At 33.6% G+C, this 17,374-nt stretch overlaps 1 protein-coding gene across 2 annotated transcripts in view; it reads right to left on the bottom strand.

The window, feature by feature from the left end:
• SCAF11 (SR-related CTD associated factor 11) overlaps positions 1–12,218 on the bottom strand; it is a 50,247-nt gene extending 38,029 nt beyond the window's left edge. Inside the window, exons 1-3 of one of the 2 annotated variants that reach the window (XM_031940366.1) lie at positions 12,038–12,218; positions 11,711–11,868; positions 1,507–1,584 (exon numbers count right to left, since the gene is read on the bottom strand). In XM_031940366.1, coding sequence (XP_031796226.1) covers positions 1,507–1,584; positions 11,711–11,868; positions 12,038–12,095 — 294 coding nt within the window. In that variant the 5' untranslated portion in view covers positions 12,096–12,218. The remainder of the gene's footprint in view (positions 1–1,506; positions 1,585–11,710; positions 11,869–12,037) is intronic. The other variant, XM_031940365.1, reaches the window with a different exon arrangement.
• Between the last annotated feature and the right edge of the window lie 5,156 nt (positions 12,219–17,374).

Below are 17,374 nucleotides of genomic sequence, written 5' to 3'. Positions count from 1 at the left end.
TTTCTGTAGTATATGGTATCTGAATTTAAGCATTTATTTCTCTTTGATTGAGAGGACACATTTTCCTTCAAGTACATCTTCAACTCAAAGGCAGTTCAAAATCAGGTCAAAAGTCTATCTTCAAAAGTCAATATGTAAGACTGAGCTTTAACTTTTAATTTTGTTGTAATTGAGCACATGTTCCACAACCTATACCTGCAAATAGGACCTTATTCTTGAATTAGGAGACAATAGAAACAAAAAGCTTCAAATGCATTCCCAAGAAGTTAAGTCAACCCTTATAAATTAATTAGAATGGGCAAGAGTCATGTATTTAATGAGCAAAGAAAAAAGTCATAAATCAGACCTATTTTATGTTGCTGTCCTCTAGTCAGGTCATATAAAACAAAGCAATCTCTCTTCTTCCAACTATGTCTAATGTGCTCTAATTTCATTGAATCCATATAACCTCTGATGTTTTAAAATCTTAACCAAAATTTATTATATGTGTGTATACACAGGAATGCTTACCTGTTTATATTATGTACAAGAATATGATATTTAGAAATGAAAAGGATCAATCCTATTTCTTGGGGGAGGGAGGAGTAATGATTGATTTAAAGGCAAAAAATGAGTATTTGCTAAAATATTCTATTACTATCCAGGTACTGGTCCAAATGTGTTCACTTGTTGACAAAATTGATACTAATTTAATACTGTCATTTAGCAGTGCCTGAAACATAATGGTACAATATGTAAGTACTGATTATTATGATTATTTCTTATACTTAATGCATATTATAGTCATTTCAATCTTATAGTATAACCCAAGAGAACAGCAGCACAGTACCTGGTATTGAACATACTGAAATGTTTACTGACTAATTAAAGTGTACTTTACTTAAACTTTCTATCTTAGCCACTGCCTGCTACCAAAGTGCCTTAAATATTATATACCCTTAATGTTATAATGCATTTCATGAAATGTGATTACAATTAACCTTATAGCTTTTGTGAATAGCCTAGAACTCAAAAATACTATTTATAACTGTTTCTATGAGGAAATAGATGCCAAGTTACTCTGTACTAGCCATCCTTTCAACAGCAGGGGAAAAAGTGAAAATGATATCTTCTAGCTTGCTTCCACTGCATTCATTCTTGCTAAAGTTTCCTAAAGTCACAAAATGTTAATTAATTATATTCAAACTTTTAAAAGAAAATTAATCTCCCTATGAGAAAACTAGATGGAGGAGCAGATATAATGCTGGATCTGGAATCAGAAATCTTTAATTGAAGCCTCAGAAACTAAACTTCTATTTGCCTCAAACGAGCTTTTTCACTTGTAAAATGAGAGTAATAATAGCACCTACCTCCCAGTACCTGTGAGGATAAAATAAGAACAAAGCAGTTTGCAAGGACTATATAAATGCTAGGCTACTATTATGAATATTCTGTTTTGAAAAAAAAATATATATATATATTCACATAACCCTCCCTCCCCCCATTCCCAGGTATTCTCAGACCTACCTTAACACAACCTTCCAATGCACTGAATTTATATACTGACTGAAAAGGTTTTCGATCAATTGGACATGAAGGCAGAGTCTGAAATGAAATTAATGAATAAACATTTTTCACTTTTTTACATCTCTTGTATTAAGTTTTCTACAAAAACTGGAAATGAAACATTGTTTTTCCCCAAATTTCATTACTATTATCTTTTTTCCCCTGTAATTATTCCCTACTTTCTTTTTAAAAAATTTTTTTTTATTATAGCTTTTTATTGACAAAACATATGCATGGGTAATTTTTCAACATTGACCCTTGCAAAAACTTCTGTTCCAACTTTTCCCCTCCTTTCCTCAACCCCCTACCCTAGATGGCAGATAATCTCATATATGTTAATACAATATATGTATACACATTTATACAGTTGTCTTGCGACACAAGAAAAATTGGGTTTAGAAAGAAGGTAAAAATAACCTGGGAAGAAAAACAAAAATGCAAGCAAACAATAACAGAAAGAGTGTAAATGCTATGTTGTGGTTCACACATTTCCCAGAGTTGTATCTGATTCTGTTCATTACTGATCAATTGGAAATGATTTGGATCCTCTCTCATTGTTGAAGATAGACACTTCCATTAGAATTGATCCTCATGTAGTATTGTTGCTGAAATATATAGTGATCTCCTGGTCCTGATCATTTCACTCAGCATCAGTTCATGTAAGTCTCTCCAGGCCTTTCTGAAATCATCCTGCTGATTGTTTCTTACAGAACAATAATATTCCATAACATTCATATACCACAATTTACCCAACCATTCTCCAATTGATGAGCATCCATTCAATTTCCAGTTTCTAGCCAATACAAAAAGAGCTGCCATAAACATTTTGGCACATACAGGTCCTTTTCCCTTCTTTAATATCTCTTTGGAATATAAGCCCAGTAGTTATACTGCTGAATCAAAAGGTATGCACAGTTTGACAACTTTTTGAGAATAGTTCCAAATTGTTCTCCAGAATGGTTGGATCCATTCACAACTCCACCAACAATGTATCAGTGTCCCAGTTTTCCCGCATCCCCTGTAACATTCGTCATTATCTTTTCCTGTCATCTTAGCCAATCTGACAGGTGAATAGTGGTATCTCAGAGTTGTCTTAATTTACATTTCTCTGATCAATAATGATTTGGAACACCCTTTCATATGAGTAGAAATAGTTTCAATTTCATCATTTGAAAATTGTCTGTTCATATCCTTTGACCATTTATCAACTGAAGAATGTCTTGATTTCTTATAAATTTGAGTCAATTCTCTAAATATTTTGAAAGTGAGGCCTATCATCATCAGCTTTATCTGCTGCTGCTGATGGCATAGTGTATAGCCATTTTTGACAAATACATATCCATGAACAATAGAGTGCCCCAAGAAACTTTTTAAGACCTTAATTAGAGTAAAGTTGCTAACCTGACACAATTTCTTCACAAGGAACTCACTATAATTAATAAAATCACAAATCTGAACCCCAAAAAAACTTTTTAAAAGACCTTTTTGGTTGATAAGAAAGAAATAAATTTCCACTTGAAAAACTGGAAACAAAAATTAAATCATTGAACTAGGCATCAAAACCCCTTAAAAATGTACCTTCCAACTCTAAAATTCTATTATTCAAGTCTATGACAAAACATAATAAAGAAAATGTTCAGTAGAATAAATACCACACAGATGTGTGTATGTATACATATACACACGTGTATATACACATGTATATATTTCTTAGAGTAACATAAGTTATGCAGTTATCTAACTTGCCTATGTCACAGAGAGCGTGTCTATTACAAGTCAAAACTTGAACACCAACCTTCTAGATACTGTGATATTCTGCCTCTCATTTGTAGCCTTAAAAAGATTGAATTTTATTCAAAGAAAGAAAGATGAGAATGGATTTCTAATCACTTTCCCCTCAAAAAAACTAAGTTCAAAACAGCATATGAAAGAATATTTATTTTTCAAAATATGCTTCATTTATAATTAGATAAATTAAAATTTTTTCAGCAAGGTGATAAAAAGTATTCAAGAGTATAAAATTTATTCATTGTGCATGCTATCCCCATCACAACATTTTTACAATTAACTGACTGGTTTTCTAAAGCTACAGTAGCCCCAAAATTCATTCAGTCAATCTGATAATCCCTTTCTCCCCCTAAAAAGCTTCTTTGGCCTAACATACAAAGTTCACATAAAGTAAGGCTGAAATAGGATATATAGATATCATAATATATATCACACACACACACATACACACATGAGTAGAGCACAAGCACAATAGCAGCTTTTGAGCTGAATGTGGAAGTAAACAGAAAAAGTTAAGGCAGTGGAAAGACTAGGGAGAATATTCCAGGCATAAGGGCAGTCAGTGCAAATGTATGAAGATGGGGAATTAAGGTGTTAGGGACCAGCAACTAGTGTTTTATTGCTAGATCTTATTATATGTAGAGAGAGGTCAAATGTAAGAGTAGGAGATGAAAAGGGACCAGCAGGCTGAGAAGAGCTTTAGATGACAGAGGCTTTTATATATATATATGTTTTTTTTTTTTGTTTTTTAACAAAGGAAAATTTACAGAGTAGACAGTGAAAAAGTAAGAATAGTGATTTAGGAAAACCATTAACCTGTGTGAAAGAAGGGAACAATGAGAAGATTTTTACAATAGTCAAGACAAGAAGAAATGAGGGCAGAAACTAGAAGACATATAGGAAAGAAGCTGGGGAGGTAGAAATGGTAAGATAGCTACCGATTGGATATGAGGTAAAAGATTATGAATAAAGATTAAGTGGTAATACCAAGGTTATAAATATAGGTGTCTGTGAAGATAGTAGTGATTTCAACAATAATGAAAAAGTTAAGAAGAAAAAGAGTTTTAGAGTAAGTATAATGCTGAATTTAATAGGACTACAAGAAAAGAATGGAGTCAAGACAACAGAGAAACTTAGTGGTACATTAAATCTTTTCCACAAAGATCTAAAAGATAAATTAGACTAAATTCTGATCAGAACATTCAAAGAAAATAGCACAGGAGTCATTTTTTCAGCCCAGAGTGGTTGAGGGATATGAAGAAAGGTGACCAGAAGACTCTAAGAGGCAGGCACTGAGAGAAGGCAAAGCCTGGGCACCAAAGCAGAATGAAAGCAGAAAGATGCCAAGGCATCTCACATGTGTGAGAACACACGCCATCTAACAACTCTTTAGTTCACAGTTCAGTTCTAGTGAGGAGAGAGGCAGCACAAGGTGGGACCCTAGTTGTACATGGAGGAAGCACGCAGTACCTGTGAGGCTCCAACTGTAATAACAAAACAGTGATTTGTTTCTAACCCCTAGTCCCCTGTGGAATTTTGCAGTGGGATAATCAAGGCAAAAATCCCAGGGCTATCAGTTACTCTGAACTTCTCAACCCTCAGTAGTGTAACCATAGAGTATTCCAAGAGTTATCTACTGAAAGTGACTAATAGGGATAAGCTGATAGATAAATACAGATCAGGAAAGTGCAGAACTCATACAAGAAGGACAGTGAGAACATTTCATCAGAAATGATACGACTTTGGAAAGACTGAAAGCTTACAGCTCCCCTGGCTACCCCCCCCCCCCCAACCACACACACTGCATCTGAGTTGTGAACGCAATAAGAAGACAGTAGAAATTCAAGTTAGCTATCACCACCATAAGTAGACAGAGTTCAGCACAAACATAAAACCTAAAGTGAAGAATTAGGCTGGAAGAATGAGCAAATAACAACAAATCTTAACATAAAGACTTACATATATTCTCTTTCCATATTGCTTTCCCCATCATAGTTTCAATAAACCTTAAGTAAGAATAAGAAATTACTATAAATTGGAATCTGGGGGGAGTTTTGCAGAAGGTAAAGTGTTTTTACTTAAAACTGATCTACATAAAGCCAAAAAAATTTAAGCAGATTTTCCAGATCATGAAGGTTCTGTACCTTTTAAGTCCTTACCCTCCTCCATCAATTGTAGAAGGTATATTGTATTATGTTAAAGGGAAGCTCAAGAAGAAGAAAATAATTACAAAACATCTATGGACAAAGCCTCAAAGAAAAAGGCAGCCTGTAAACAAATAACAACAAAAATTTATAAAATAGTTTAAAAAAGGAATTAAAAAGACTAAATAATGATAATAAAAACCAGATGAGAAGAGTAAAGGAAAAGGTGGGGAAAGAATCAAGAGCTAGGAAAAGAACATATGAAAAGTCACTTAAAGAGTTTGAAAAAATTAACATAAAACCTAATTCAAGAGAATGATTCCTTGAAAATTAGAATTGGCCAAATAGAAACAAATGTCTCAATGAAACATCAAGGAGCCAGGGCCAGGGGGTGGGAAGGGAACAGAGTGAAAAAATAAACAGAAGAAAATAAGGAATATCTCATAAGAGAAACAACTAATGTGGAAAATAGTTTTAAAGATAATATAAGAATCAATAAGGATTATCTGAAAGCTATGAACAACAAAAAAAAAGAGCTACAACATTAGATTTGAAAAAAAAAAAATCACAAAATTGTACAGAAATCCTAGAACCAGAGAGCAAAGGAGAGATTGAAAAAATAGACCGGTCACCTCCTGAAAGCCCAAAACAAAAACTCCCAGAATAATAACCAAAATCCAGTACCCTGAAATCAAAAGAAAAAAAGACTGAAAGGAGCTAGGAAAAAAAAAAATTCAAATACAAAGGCACTCTAATTAAGCTCACACAAGATTTATCAGTTACCACTAAAAAGGAGAAGAGAGCTTGGTATACTATACAAACAGTCTTTGTTTTATAAAAATTGGCAAGGTCTTGTCTTGGCAAGACCCCATTAGGGCCTAGGTCTGGCTTCTAGCAGGTGGCAATACAAGCAAAGCCAGTAATAAGTCCTTACCAGGGATCCCCTTTATAGGCATTAAAACCACTTTACTGCAGGAGCCACAAGCACTAAAGCTATACCAGCTGCAGGAGCTGTAGAGTCAAACACAACAGAGGTGCCCTGCAGAACAGTCCATTTACATTAAGGGAGGATTAGCTAAATTACAAAATAGCGGTGAAAAACTCAAAACAAAAACAAATCTCTGAAGGGTACACGCTAAGGGGTATATTTTTATCTGGTTGGGGACACATTCAGAAGTTTTGTAGGCCACTTGGATTGTGGACATAAGTTTGAAATCTCTATTGTAGAAGCCAAGGATTTAGATTTAAAACTTAGAATAACTACTCAGTAAAACTGAGTATTGTCTACTATAAGGATAGAACTTTACCAAAATAGGAGACTTCCAAGCTTTTCTGATGAAAAGACCAGAGAGGGAGGAAAATCTTATGGGAAAACACAAGAGCCAAAGGTCAAAAAAAAAAGGATAAACATAAGTGTGCAATTATAAGGGACTAATAAACAAGGTTAATTTATTTACATTCTTGTATAAGAAGGGAATACATAAAACTCCACAGAATACTATCATCATTGGGGTCAGAGTCTAATTAGACAAGAAGACCTGAAAGTGACAGTTATGTTTGGATGATATCAAAAAGAATAGAAAAAGATGGCAGAGAGAAGCCAGAAAGTTGCCTCAGCTCTTCCTAATTTCCCTCAGAAACAATGCTAAATCAAGCCTGTAAACTGAATATGGAGGGACAGAACCAACAAAAGATCATACTGAAACAATTTTACAATTTAACATAACTTAGAAGGACTTCAAGAAAGACTTGTTTCACTTGGGACAAAGGCAAGCATAGCCCAATGCAGGAAACTAGCAAGACTCTTAGCCACAGCATAGATCAGCAGCAAACACTCCTCAGTCCTGGCACATCATGCCAGTGGCTAACCATGCCAGTGTGCAGTCTCCAGCTCAGTGCAGAAAGAAAATTGTGAGCTCCTAAACTCAGGCGTAACAGGCTTAACTCTTGAGTACCAGGACAACCCAGAACAGTGGGAAAGCCAGCAGCACTTGCAGCCCCAGAACAGAAAACCAGCGAGAGGCCCATGTCACCCTGCAAAAAAAGCTTGGGACAGTGTCTCCTATATTTAATGAGCAAAGCTCAATTTTTAAAAAATGAACAAAAAACCAAAAAGAGTCCTGACCATACAAAACTTCTATGGTGACAGAAAAGATTAGAACACAAACCCAGACAAGGACAGCAACAACAGCAGGCCTATAAGTGAAGACTCAAAGGGGAATATGAATTGGTCATAAGTTTAAAAGCTTATCTTAGAAGAGATCAAAAACAATTTTAAAAATTAAGAAGTAGAAGAAAAACTGGGAAAAGAAATGAGAGTTATGTAGAAAATTATTTTTTTAAAAAAGTCAACATCTTGGAAAAGCACAAAAAATGACTGAAAGATGAAATGGGAAAAAGAAAAGCAGTGATGAAAACAACTGCTTAAAAAAACAGAATTGGCAAAATGAAAATTGAAATGAATGAAAATTTACAAAATTATAATTGCACAGATTAACAGAAAAGGAAATAAAAAAGAAATTTGGATTTTTGGAAAAAGAAATTGAACAAGTCATCAATGAATTCCCTAAGAAAAAATCCCTAAGATTAGATGGATTTACAAGTGAATTCTATTAAGCATTTAAAAAACAATTTATTCTAATACTATATTAACTCTGAAAAAATAGGAGGAGGAGCCCTACCAAATTCCTTTTATGACACAGACATGGGTGCTGATATCTAAACCAGAAAAAGCTAGAGAAAGAAAATTATGGACCAATTTCTCTAATGACTACTGATGCAAAATTTTAAAATAAAATATTAGCAAAAAGATTACAACAAACATCACCAGAACAATATATTACAACCAAATGGGATTTGGCCACGAAAACCTCAAAAGAAGCTATGAAGAGACTGAAATGAGTGGACAACACATAGAGAAAAATATTTTGCTAAAAGCAGTAGCTTACTATAAGCAATGAATATCATCACTGAATAACATTATAAGAGGAAAAGATCAGACTATATTAGGGGAGGACATTTCAGGCCTAGGTAATTAGTTGTTCAACTGTAATTCTAATTAGAATTTAAAAAGATGAACAGAAGAGCAGCTAGATGGCGCAGTGGATAGGGTACCAGCTCTGGAATCGGGAGGACTTGAGTTCAAATTTGAGTCAGATACATAATACAAGCTGTGTGATCCTGGGCAAGTCACTTAACCTCAATTGTTTCATCAAAAACAACAACTAAAAACCCATGCGAATAGAAAGGACCATACTGATTGTATACATTGTGCAAGGTACATTCATAAAAATAAATTTTGTTAAAAAAAAAAAAAAAAAAAAAAAGAACTTTGTATGAGGCCATAAAACTCCAAAAATAAATGCAGAAGTGAAAATATTACATCCATTTATTTTTGACCATGAAACAAAATAAAATTAAATGAAAATTATGCTTAATGAAGGACTTTTGAAGCAAAGATTAAACTAATCCTAAAGAATGAGTGGTTAAAAGAACAATTAAAAATTAATCATTTTATTAAAGATAATGACAACAATGAGACGTGCCAAAATGTGCAATGCAACCAAAATAATATGTATGGAAAATTTATGTATCTAAATGTTTACATCAATAAAAGAAATGAATAACAAAACATCAATTCCGGTCTTTGATTCTAAAAAAGGCTAGAAAAAGGAAAAATTAATAACTTCCAATTAAATATCCAAATAGAAATTCTGAAAATCAAAAGAATTCATAAAAATGAACTAAAAATAAAGCTAGCAACTAGATTTATGAGGAAAAAATAGACAAACCACTGGCTAATTTGATTACAAATAAGAAAGCTAAATCATATCAAAAATGGAAAGGATGTATGCACCACTACCAATGAAGATGAAATTAAAATAATTATTAGGAGCTGTATTGCCCAATTATGTTCCAATAAAACTGATCATTTAAATGAAATGGATGAAAATTTACAAAACACCCAAGTTGCCCTGATTCATAAATAAGAAAATACAATATTCAAGTAACTCTATCTTAGAAATTGAACAAGATATATGACTATTCTAAAAAGGGAAAAAACACAAGACTGAATAGATTTACAAATTCTACCAACATTTAAAAAACAATTAATTCCAATAATACAAAAACACTTTGAAAAAGAATAGGTAAAGAAAGACTCCTACCAAATATTTCCTATAACACACATAAATAAATTATCTATCAGATTTACAGACATAGCAAGAGTTCATGATCCAACAAGACAAAGCGTCTACATGGGCTCAAATATAAATATAAAGGTAGATGCCAAAATAAAAATCTATAAGAATCTATGTTAATATGCCTGTTTTTTCTGCTTAGTCATAACTAAGCAGATACAGAATAAGAAACAAACAATTGACAAACCTCTCTTCACTATCAAAAAGTATCTTCTGAAAGATCTCTATCTTACATTGAGAAGTTAGTTGACTAACTGCTGAAGAAAAGAATTAGCATGGAAACAGCATAAAACCATGCTCAGCTTTATGTGAACTAATATAAAATAGGTTGTCACTAACAAAGTGATCCTGTAACTGCTCCCAAATTGCTTCCAAAGTCCATGCGCTATAGAAGCTGCTTCAAACTTCTAATTTCTTTAACACTACTTGCTCTCTGCTAAAAGTGTTGCTTCAAAGTATGACAAACTTATTAAGGTTATTCAATGAAATCCTTTTCTTACCTCCTTATCTTACATTTCTTTAATATAACCCTAAAAATTGAGACAATCAGAAAGATTCTATTCTGTAAGACAGTCTGGTTTGTTATCACTGTGACACTAACTGCCCATCCAGGTGGACATCACCAATGAGCTTTCACAACAAGATGGAAAAAGGGATTGTTGCTACCCTTGTATTCCAAATTTCCAGCCAATCATATTGTTCCCCACACATCTATAAGGCTTTGTAACAAGCCATAGTATATTCCCCATTTATAATGCTGTTTTCCAGTTTGGGGATTCTCCTGCTTTTTGTCCATAAAACTTATCTGTCACAGTCCTTATTGAGGGTAGGGTTGTTCTTTTGGGGAGGGTGGCTTGCTGAGGAGCTAGGGATTGTTTTTAATTCATTCTCATATCACTACTCATTGGTTAATAACCTAATTCATTCCTTGACTAAAGTCTCTCCTCTAATCTATCATTCACTCAAGCTGATTTTTGTAAAGGATAGGTCATGTTGCCCCTATACTCAATAAACTCTATAGTGGCTGCCTATACCGCAATAATCTAGAGCCTTTGTTTGGCCTTTAAAGCTCTTCCCAACTTGGCTCTTTTCTACTTTTCCTATCTTCTTACATCCTATAGTTCTCTACACTATGACCAAATCATTATTATTCCCCAAAAATGGCTCTCCCCCTCCCTTCTACCTATATTTGCTCTATTTTTTTCCTTATCTGGTATACTCTCTCTCCCAACATTCAATCCTGGCATTTCCTTTAAGATTCAGGCCAAATACTATTACTAAACAATCTTTTTTGGTTCCAGTAACTATAGCCATTCCTATTAAGGTGATTTCCATCTCCTCTGGATTTATGTTATATCTTATTATTTAGAACACATATTATTTAATTGTCCTTGAGGACAAGGCTGATTTTGTTTTTTTGTGTGCATCCCCAAGTTTGTAGCTAATATTTAATGCTTTGTTGCCTGATGAAAATAGAAAGCTTAAAGACCTTGGAATAATTCTATATTCTATGTATACTTAGAAAAGCTATTTAATTACTCTGAATCTCAGTTTTTTTCATCTGCAAAATGGTTATCATAACATGTACTGTGTCAACCTCAGAGAATTGTTAAAATAACTAAAATAATGTAAAATATTTTTAAAACCAAATTTTATATACTTAGTTGAAAAATTCTTCCATGTCAGATGAGTATTTTATACTGAAGATACCTTTATTATACTTTCACCAGAGGTATATCTGATGTCTATATATACAATTCTGTTGAAGACTTACATAATCAATCAAAAAAACCAAAAAGTTTTGAGAACAAAAGAAAATTTGGAGAATCATATTTAAACAAGGAGACATAAATTGGAAAAAAAAAAAAAAAAAAACCTCAAAAACCTGAAAAGCAACATCTCCTTTTGTAAATGTAGAAAATAAACCTATATCAAAAAGCATTAAGAAAAGTTAAAATTGCTTTTTAAAACAAACTACTACCAAGAGAATAACTAATTTATAATTTTAGTACAATTCAGGGTTTTAAGACTTACCTCTGCCCATTTAAGAATGCAGGTAATGCAGAAAATATGATTACAGTTTTCAGGAAAAGCAACTTCTTTCTTTAACATGCAGGAAAGACATATTGGGCATTTATCAGCTTCTTCATATGGAATGACAACAGAATGAGGATACACTCTATTTTCTTCACCTAATAATAAAAACACTGATGTGATCTCAAATTTCATATTTATTTGTCAAAAGTCATATAAAAAAGAATGCAACAGCAACATCTTGAAAAACTATTATATAATGAAGCTTACCTTGATTTTGAAACCTAAGTTTTGCTAAGTAGGACAGAAATAAAAAAATATAAATACCTTCAATGTCTTCATGCTCTTCATCCCCCACATTTGAAATATTATTATTTTTCTTCATCTCTTCTTAGAAAGGAGTTCCTAAAAGATCAATCAGAAGAGACAATTTTATTGCTACTTTCTCTCATTTATAATTAAACCCTAACACTACTACTGGTAAAGTAATTAGAAATTTCCAGTAGGAAAGGTACAGTGCATATACGTATTTCTGTATACACACACACACACACACACACACACACACACACACACACACACAAACAGTCCCTGATTTATAAAAACCTAGTGTTAATAAGGCACAATTTGAACAATTTCACATGAATTATACAATTTCAGACAGTTTCAATCAATAAATACTTATTAAGCACCTGTCATGTGCAATTCCAGCTCATAAATTCATAATCTGACAGAGAAGAAAGAGAGGTTAAAAGGTAATTTGGAAGAGAGAAAGAATAAAAGAGAGAATGAAACAGAGAATGAAAGAAAGGGAGAAAAGAAAGAATTTGTATAAGAAAAAGAAAACCCAGATGAAGAGAGCAAAGTATTGAACGACAGGATATCAACAGTAAATACAGTAAAAGTTCAGAGGGGAAAAAAATGTGCACAAAGAGAGAAACAAAACAGATAGAAAGGATATAGAGAGGGACAAGAAGACTCTGGAGAGAACCTTGGAAAACCCTCACAGTAAAGAGGAAAATATGGATAATTAGCCATATAAGGAGACTGAGGAGGGGATCAAACAAGGAGTCAAAACAGAAAAAAGGACTATCATAAAAACCCAAATGTCATACAGGAGATAGCCAACAACATCAAACAGCAGATAAGGCTGAAAAGGATCAGGATTGAGATCAAGTTTGGCCATTAAAAGAGCACTGATAAATTTTGAGAGAACAGGATAATGAGTTTAAAAACTAACTCAAAAAGCTGAAGATTGAAAGGAGAAGTGGAGAGGTAGCGAGGACAGAAAACTTTTTTATAGTGTTTGGGTGAAAAAGACAAAGAGAGGTAGAAGAGATCACAGGATCTAATGAAGATTTTTTTTTAAGTATGGGGGAGAAATGGGCACATTTTTACAGAGGTAAGCTATATTTCTTCACCTAATAATAAAGAACACTGATTTGATCTCAAATTTCATATTTATTTCACATCTAAATTTTTTACAAGTCACATAAAAAAGAATGTACTTTTCAAGATAGCAACATTTTGAAAAACTATTACATAAGCAAGCTTATCTTGATTTTGAAGCAGTAAGCTAATATGGGGAGGGGGGGTCAAAAGAAAAGAAATAGTTAAGAATACAATGTGATGGAGAAGACAAGAAAGGTTGGGAATCAAATATATTTGTAGAATCCCTGGAAGAAGAGACACCCCCTTGTCAGAGAAAGATTAGGGGAAAGAGAGAAGTGGCAGATGGTGTCAAAGATTTCTGAAATGAATAACATAGGAAAAGAATGTATTCATATGAAATGGCTTCAATTTTTTTTTTCATTAAAAGTACCTGGTTATGTACAGGAGGTTTTAGGAGAGAAGAAAAGACCTGGACGTTTCTAAGAGGGAGAAGAGGAGTCAGGGAAGCATTAAAGAACTACCTTGCTTCAGTGAGGAGCCAGTTAAAGCCGGATAACATGAATTTGTAATACATTAGCCTGCGCAGGTGTGAGATTTTCTCTACCTTCATATTTTATGGAAGATGGAACAAAGTGGGACTTAGGAAGAGAGGAGAAAAGGTCAAAGTGAAATGAATAAGTCTCACTGAGGATGAAAAACAAGGTGAAAGAGAAACACACAGTTATATAACTACAGGAGGTTTTGGTAAGATAATGTAATATCAGTGTACCTAAAGTGAACACCTGTGAGTAACAATAAACTCATTAGTGATTATCTCCATTTCCGTCTGAAGTGAAATGAAAGTGATGCTCATAAAACTTGGAGAGTTTGAGGAAATAGGAAGTTTGGGTAGTTAAAAGATAAAACTACATGAATATTAAAGGTCCTCCAGAAAAAGGCAGGAGTTGGGAAATAGAAGAAAATATTGATTGAGATACTAAAAAAAAAAAGAAGAATGATTTGAGGGTTATACAAGATTGATTATATGCAAAATTTTTAACTTTACTTAAAAGGAGGAATAGCTATTGAATAAAGGGTGACAAAGAAAGTTTGGAAATGAAGATAGGAAGCAAGGAGTATTACACAATTCCCCCTCCAGAATCAACTAATAGAAGAAGTGGTATGGAACAGTGGTGTTAAAAGAAGCTGGTTAGAGGGAGGGAGGAAAGCAGAGTGGCAGGAAGGATCCAGGTCTTTATGAAGACTAAAAGATGGAAAGTGTATGACAGAAAGAAGTTTCAGATGAAGGGAAACATCATTAACAGGGAATCAATAGTAAACAGTAGGAGTTTAAAAAAAAAAAGAAAGAAAATATATATAGGCTGGAGTTATCAGGGAAGAATAATTTAAAATGAACCTCCAAGAACTGGTAAGACTTTAAAGTGGAGACTGAAGAGGTGGGATGAGCAGAAATGAGAATCATTAAACCACTATTTTGAAGACTAGCGGGCAGAAGAGAAGATTCTGGAAAGATGGCAGAGTAGAGCAGAAAACTTTCAGCTTTTCAAGTGTCTTTACATAATAACATTGCCTCGGGAAATGCAGAGCAACTGAAATAAACAAAAGTCAGGCTAAAGCAGCTGTTCTCAGACAACCAACCCTAAAGGACCCTAAGAAAGACCAGGCCTCTAGGAACAGAGATTCAGTCAGAGTGAAGGGCAAACCCTCCAGGCCAAGTCCCAGGGAGTAGCTGGGATCAGGAGGCAGTCTGGGCCTTACAGACTTTCACCTCACAGTGTGGGGATCTGACACCAGAGTGGGAGAAGACTGAAGGATGTTCCAAGGTCAAGGGACAACAAGCACAGATGTGCTGACCAGACATGTCCCAGGGAAAATGCAGTAGCAGAGGAGTGGGGACACTACTGGCTCGTGGGCACTTGCAGGAGAACAGGGAGTAAGATCACAGGTAACACAGTATGACTGGAAGCTCTACCTATGGCTTAGGAGTGAAGAGGAGAACTAAGGGTGAGCCCCAGAATAGACTCAGAAAGTAACAATGTAGAGAGCCAGAACTCTGGAGAAATATACTTGAAACAAGGTGTTAATTCGGGAATTGATGAGACAATAGTTTTCTAGTTCACAAATATACTTAGTATTTAGCATGGTGATATAATGGTTCTCTAAGCTCACACATAATCAGTATGCTGTAATGATGTAATTACAATAAGATATATAAGAGCTAACAAAGACTGGAAGATAGACATTCCATTTCCCACCATCCTGGTGGCTCTCCTGCCTTTTGCTGAAGATCTCCAGAGAGCTAACCAGAATATTACATAACAGTAAGAAAGACCTAAGGTTTGGGGAATTATTCCCCACTGCTTGGGACTAGAACTTCATCACACTAATAATTGCTAAAAATAAATTTTAAAAAAAGAACAAAGGACAAAAACCCAAACATAGATAGATAGCAACTAAGGGGACAGATAGAGAAGATCAGGGTTCATATTCAGAAGATAATAAAGCTAAAAAAATAAAAAATAAAATAAAAATCACTCTTTTTTCAATAAGAAACATCAAATGGTGCCAAGACCACAAAGATTTCTTAGAAGAATTTTAAAAGGACTTTAAAAACTAAATAAGAGAGATTGAGGAAAAATCAGGAAAAAAAAAAAAAAAAAAAGACCAATCCAAGAAAATTACAAAAATTGACAAAAAGTCAATTAACTTGAAATAAGAGAATCAAAAACTTAAGGAAAAAATAATTCCTTGGAAACTAGAATTAGGCAAAGGGAAATTAATGATGTTATTAAGATATAGAGAAATAACAAAATAAAATCAAAAGAATAAAAAAATAGAAGAGAATATGAAACATCAGAAAAACAATTGATCTGGAAAACAGACTGAGAAGAAATAATATAATAGTTGTACTGCCTGAAAATTATGATTAAAAAAGAAGGATATATATTATTAGGAACTATCAAGGAATACTGCTCTGAATTCTAGAACAAAAATGCAAGGAAGTGATAGAAAAAAATCTACCATGATCACTGAAAGGGATCCCAAAAAGAAAACTTGTAATACCATGGCCAAGTTTCAAAGCTCCCAGCTTAAGGAGAAAATACTGGTAGCAACAAGGGAAAAAGGAAAAAAAACCCCACAATTTAAGTATCATGGATCTACAATAAGAATTGCAAAGGCCTGGCAGTTATTATACTCACTGAAGGACCATCAGTGAGATTTCATAGATCAAAAGAGCTGAAGTCACAACCAAGGATAATTTACCAAGGAAAATACATAATCCTGAATTGGGGGGGGGGGGGAAGGGGGGAAGAGGGGAAGAAGGCATTAACTTAAAATTAATGGTTAACTAAAAATTAATGATTTTCAGATATTTCTGATAAAAACAGCAAAACTTAAGTGAAAATTCAATATATAACATCCAAGAGAAATATAAACACAGGATGAAATTTATAAGGGACTCAAATAATTTACTTTATACAAAAATATTACTAGTTCTTTTATGACTATCATTTTTATTTGTGTAGTTCAAAGAAAGACAAACTGAGCTGAGTATGTTGAATGATTCTAAAAAAATAAAGTTGTGAGGAGATAAAAAGGAGCAATTATTTCATACAAATGGATAAAAAAAGAAAAGTTGATATAGAAGAAGTTAGCAGGAGGAAGATAAGTAGTGTTGAAACCTTATTTTCTTCAGGAATAGGCTAAAGAGGGAACAACATATATCTAGAATTCAGAAAGAAATAAGAAGTCAAAGAGATAAGGGTAGGAAAGGAGAGAACAAGGGAGAGATGGAATAAGTATTAGGAATGGGTTATAGAGGGAAAAGCATATATATTTAGAAGGGTATACAAATCTTCCAAATTAATAAAAAAAAAATAAAGAAGGCAAAAAAGAAAAGAAAAAAGAAAGAGGGCAAGTGGATGGGATAAGGGAAAGGACAAGGGAGGGATTCTTAGAGGGGTGGATAGGTTAAGGAATAGGAGGGCCAGGTAGTAGGGAGAAATAGAGTAAAAGAGGAGGAAATAGATAAGAAGGATAGTGAGAGAAAACAGGAAGGAGAAAAATATACAGCAAATAATTATAGCTTAAAATGTGGTTGGGGTGAACTTACTCATAAAATGGAAACAGTAGATTAAAAATTTGAATTCAATAATATGTTGCTTTCAGGAATAAAAATGAGATATATAGAAACAGAGATCAGGAGTAGAATTTATTATGTAAAAAAAACACAGGTAGTAATAATGATCTCAAAGTTGAAGTTAAAATAAA

Source organism: Sarcophilus harrisii, chromosome 5 (genome assembly GCF_902635505.1).
Source record: "Sarcophilus harrisii chromosome 5, mSarHar1.11, whole genome shotgun sequence".
Lineage (NCBI taxonomy): Eukaryota > Metazoa > Chordata > Mammalia > Dasyuromorphia > Dasyuridae > Sarcophilus > Sarcophilus harrisii.
Note: the sequence above shows the minus strand (reverse complement) of the source record. Positions and strands in the feature narration are given on the sequence as shown.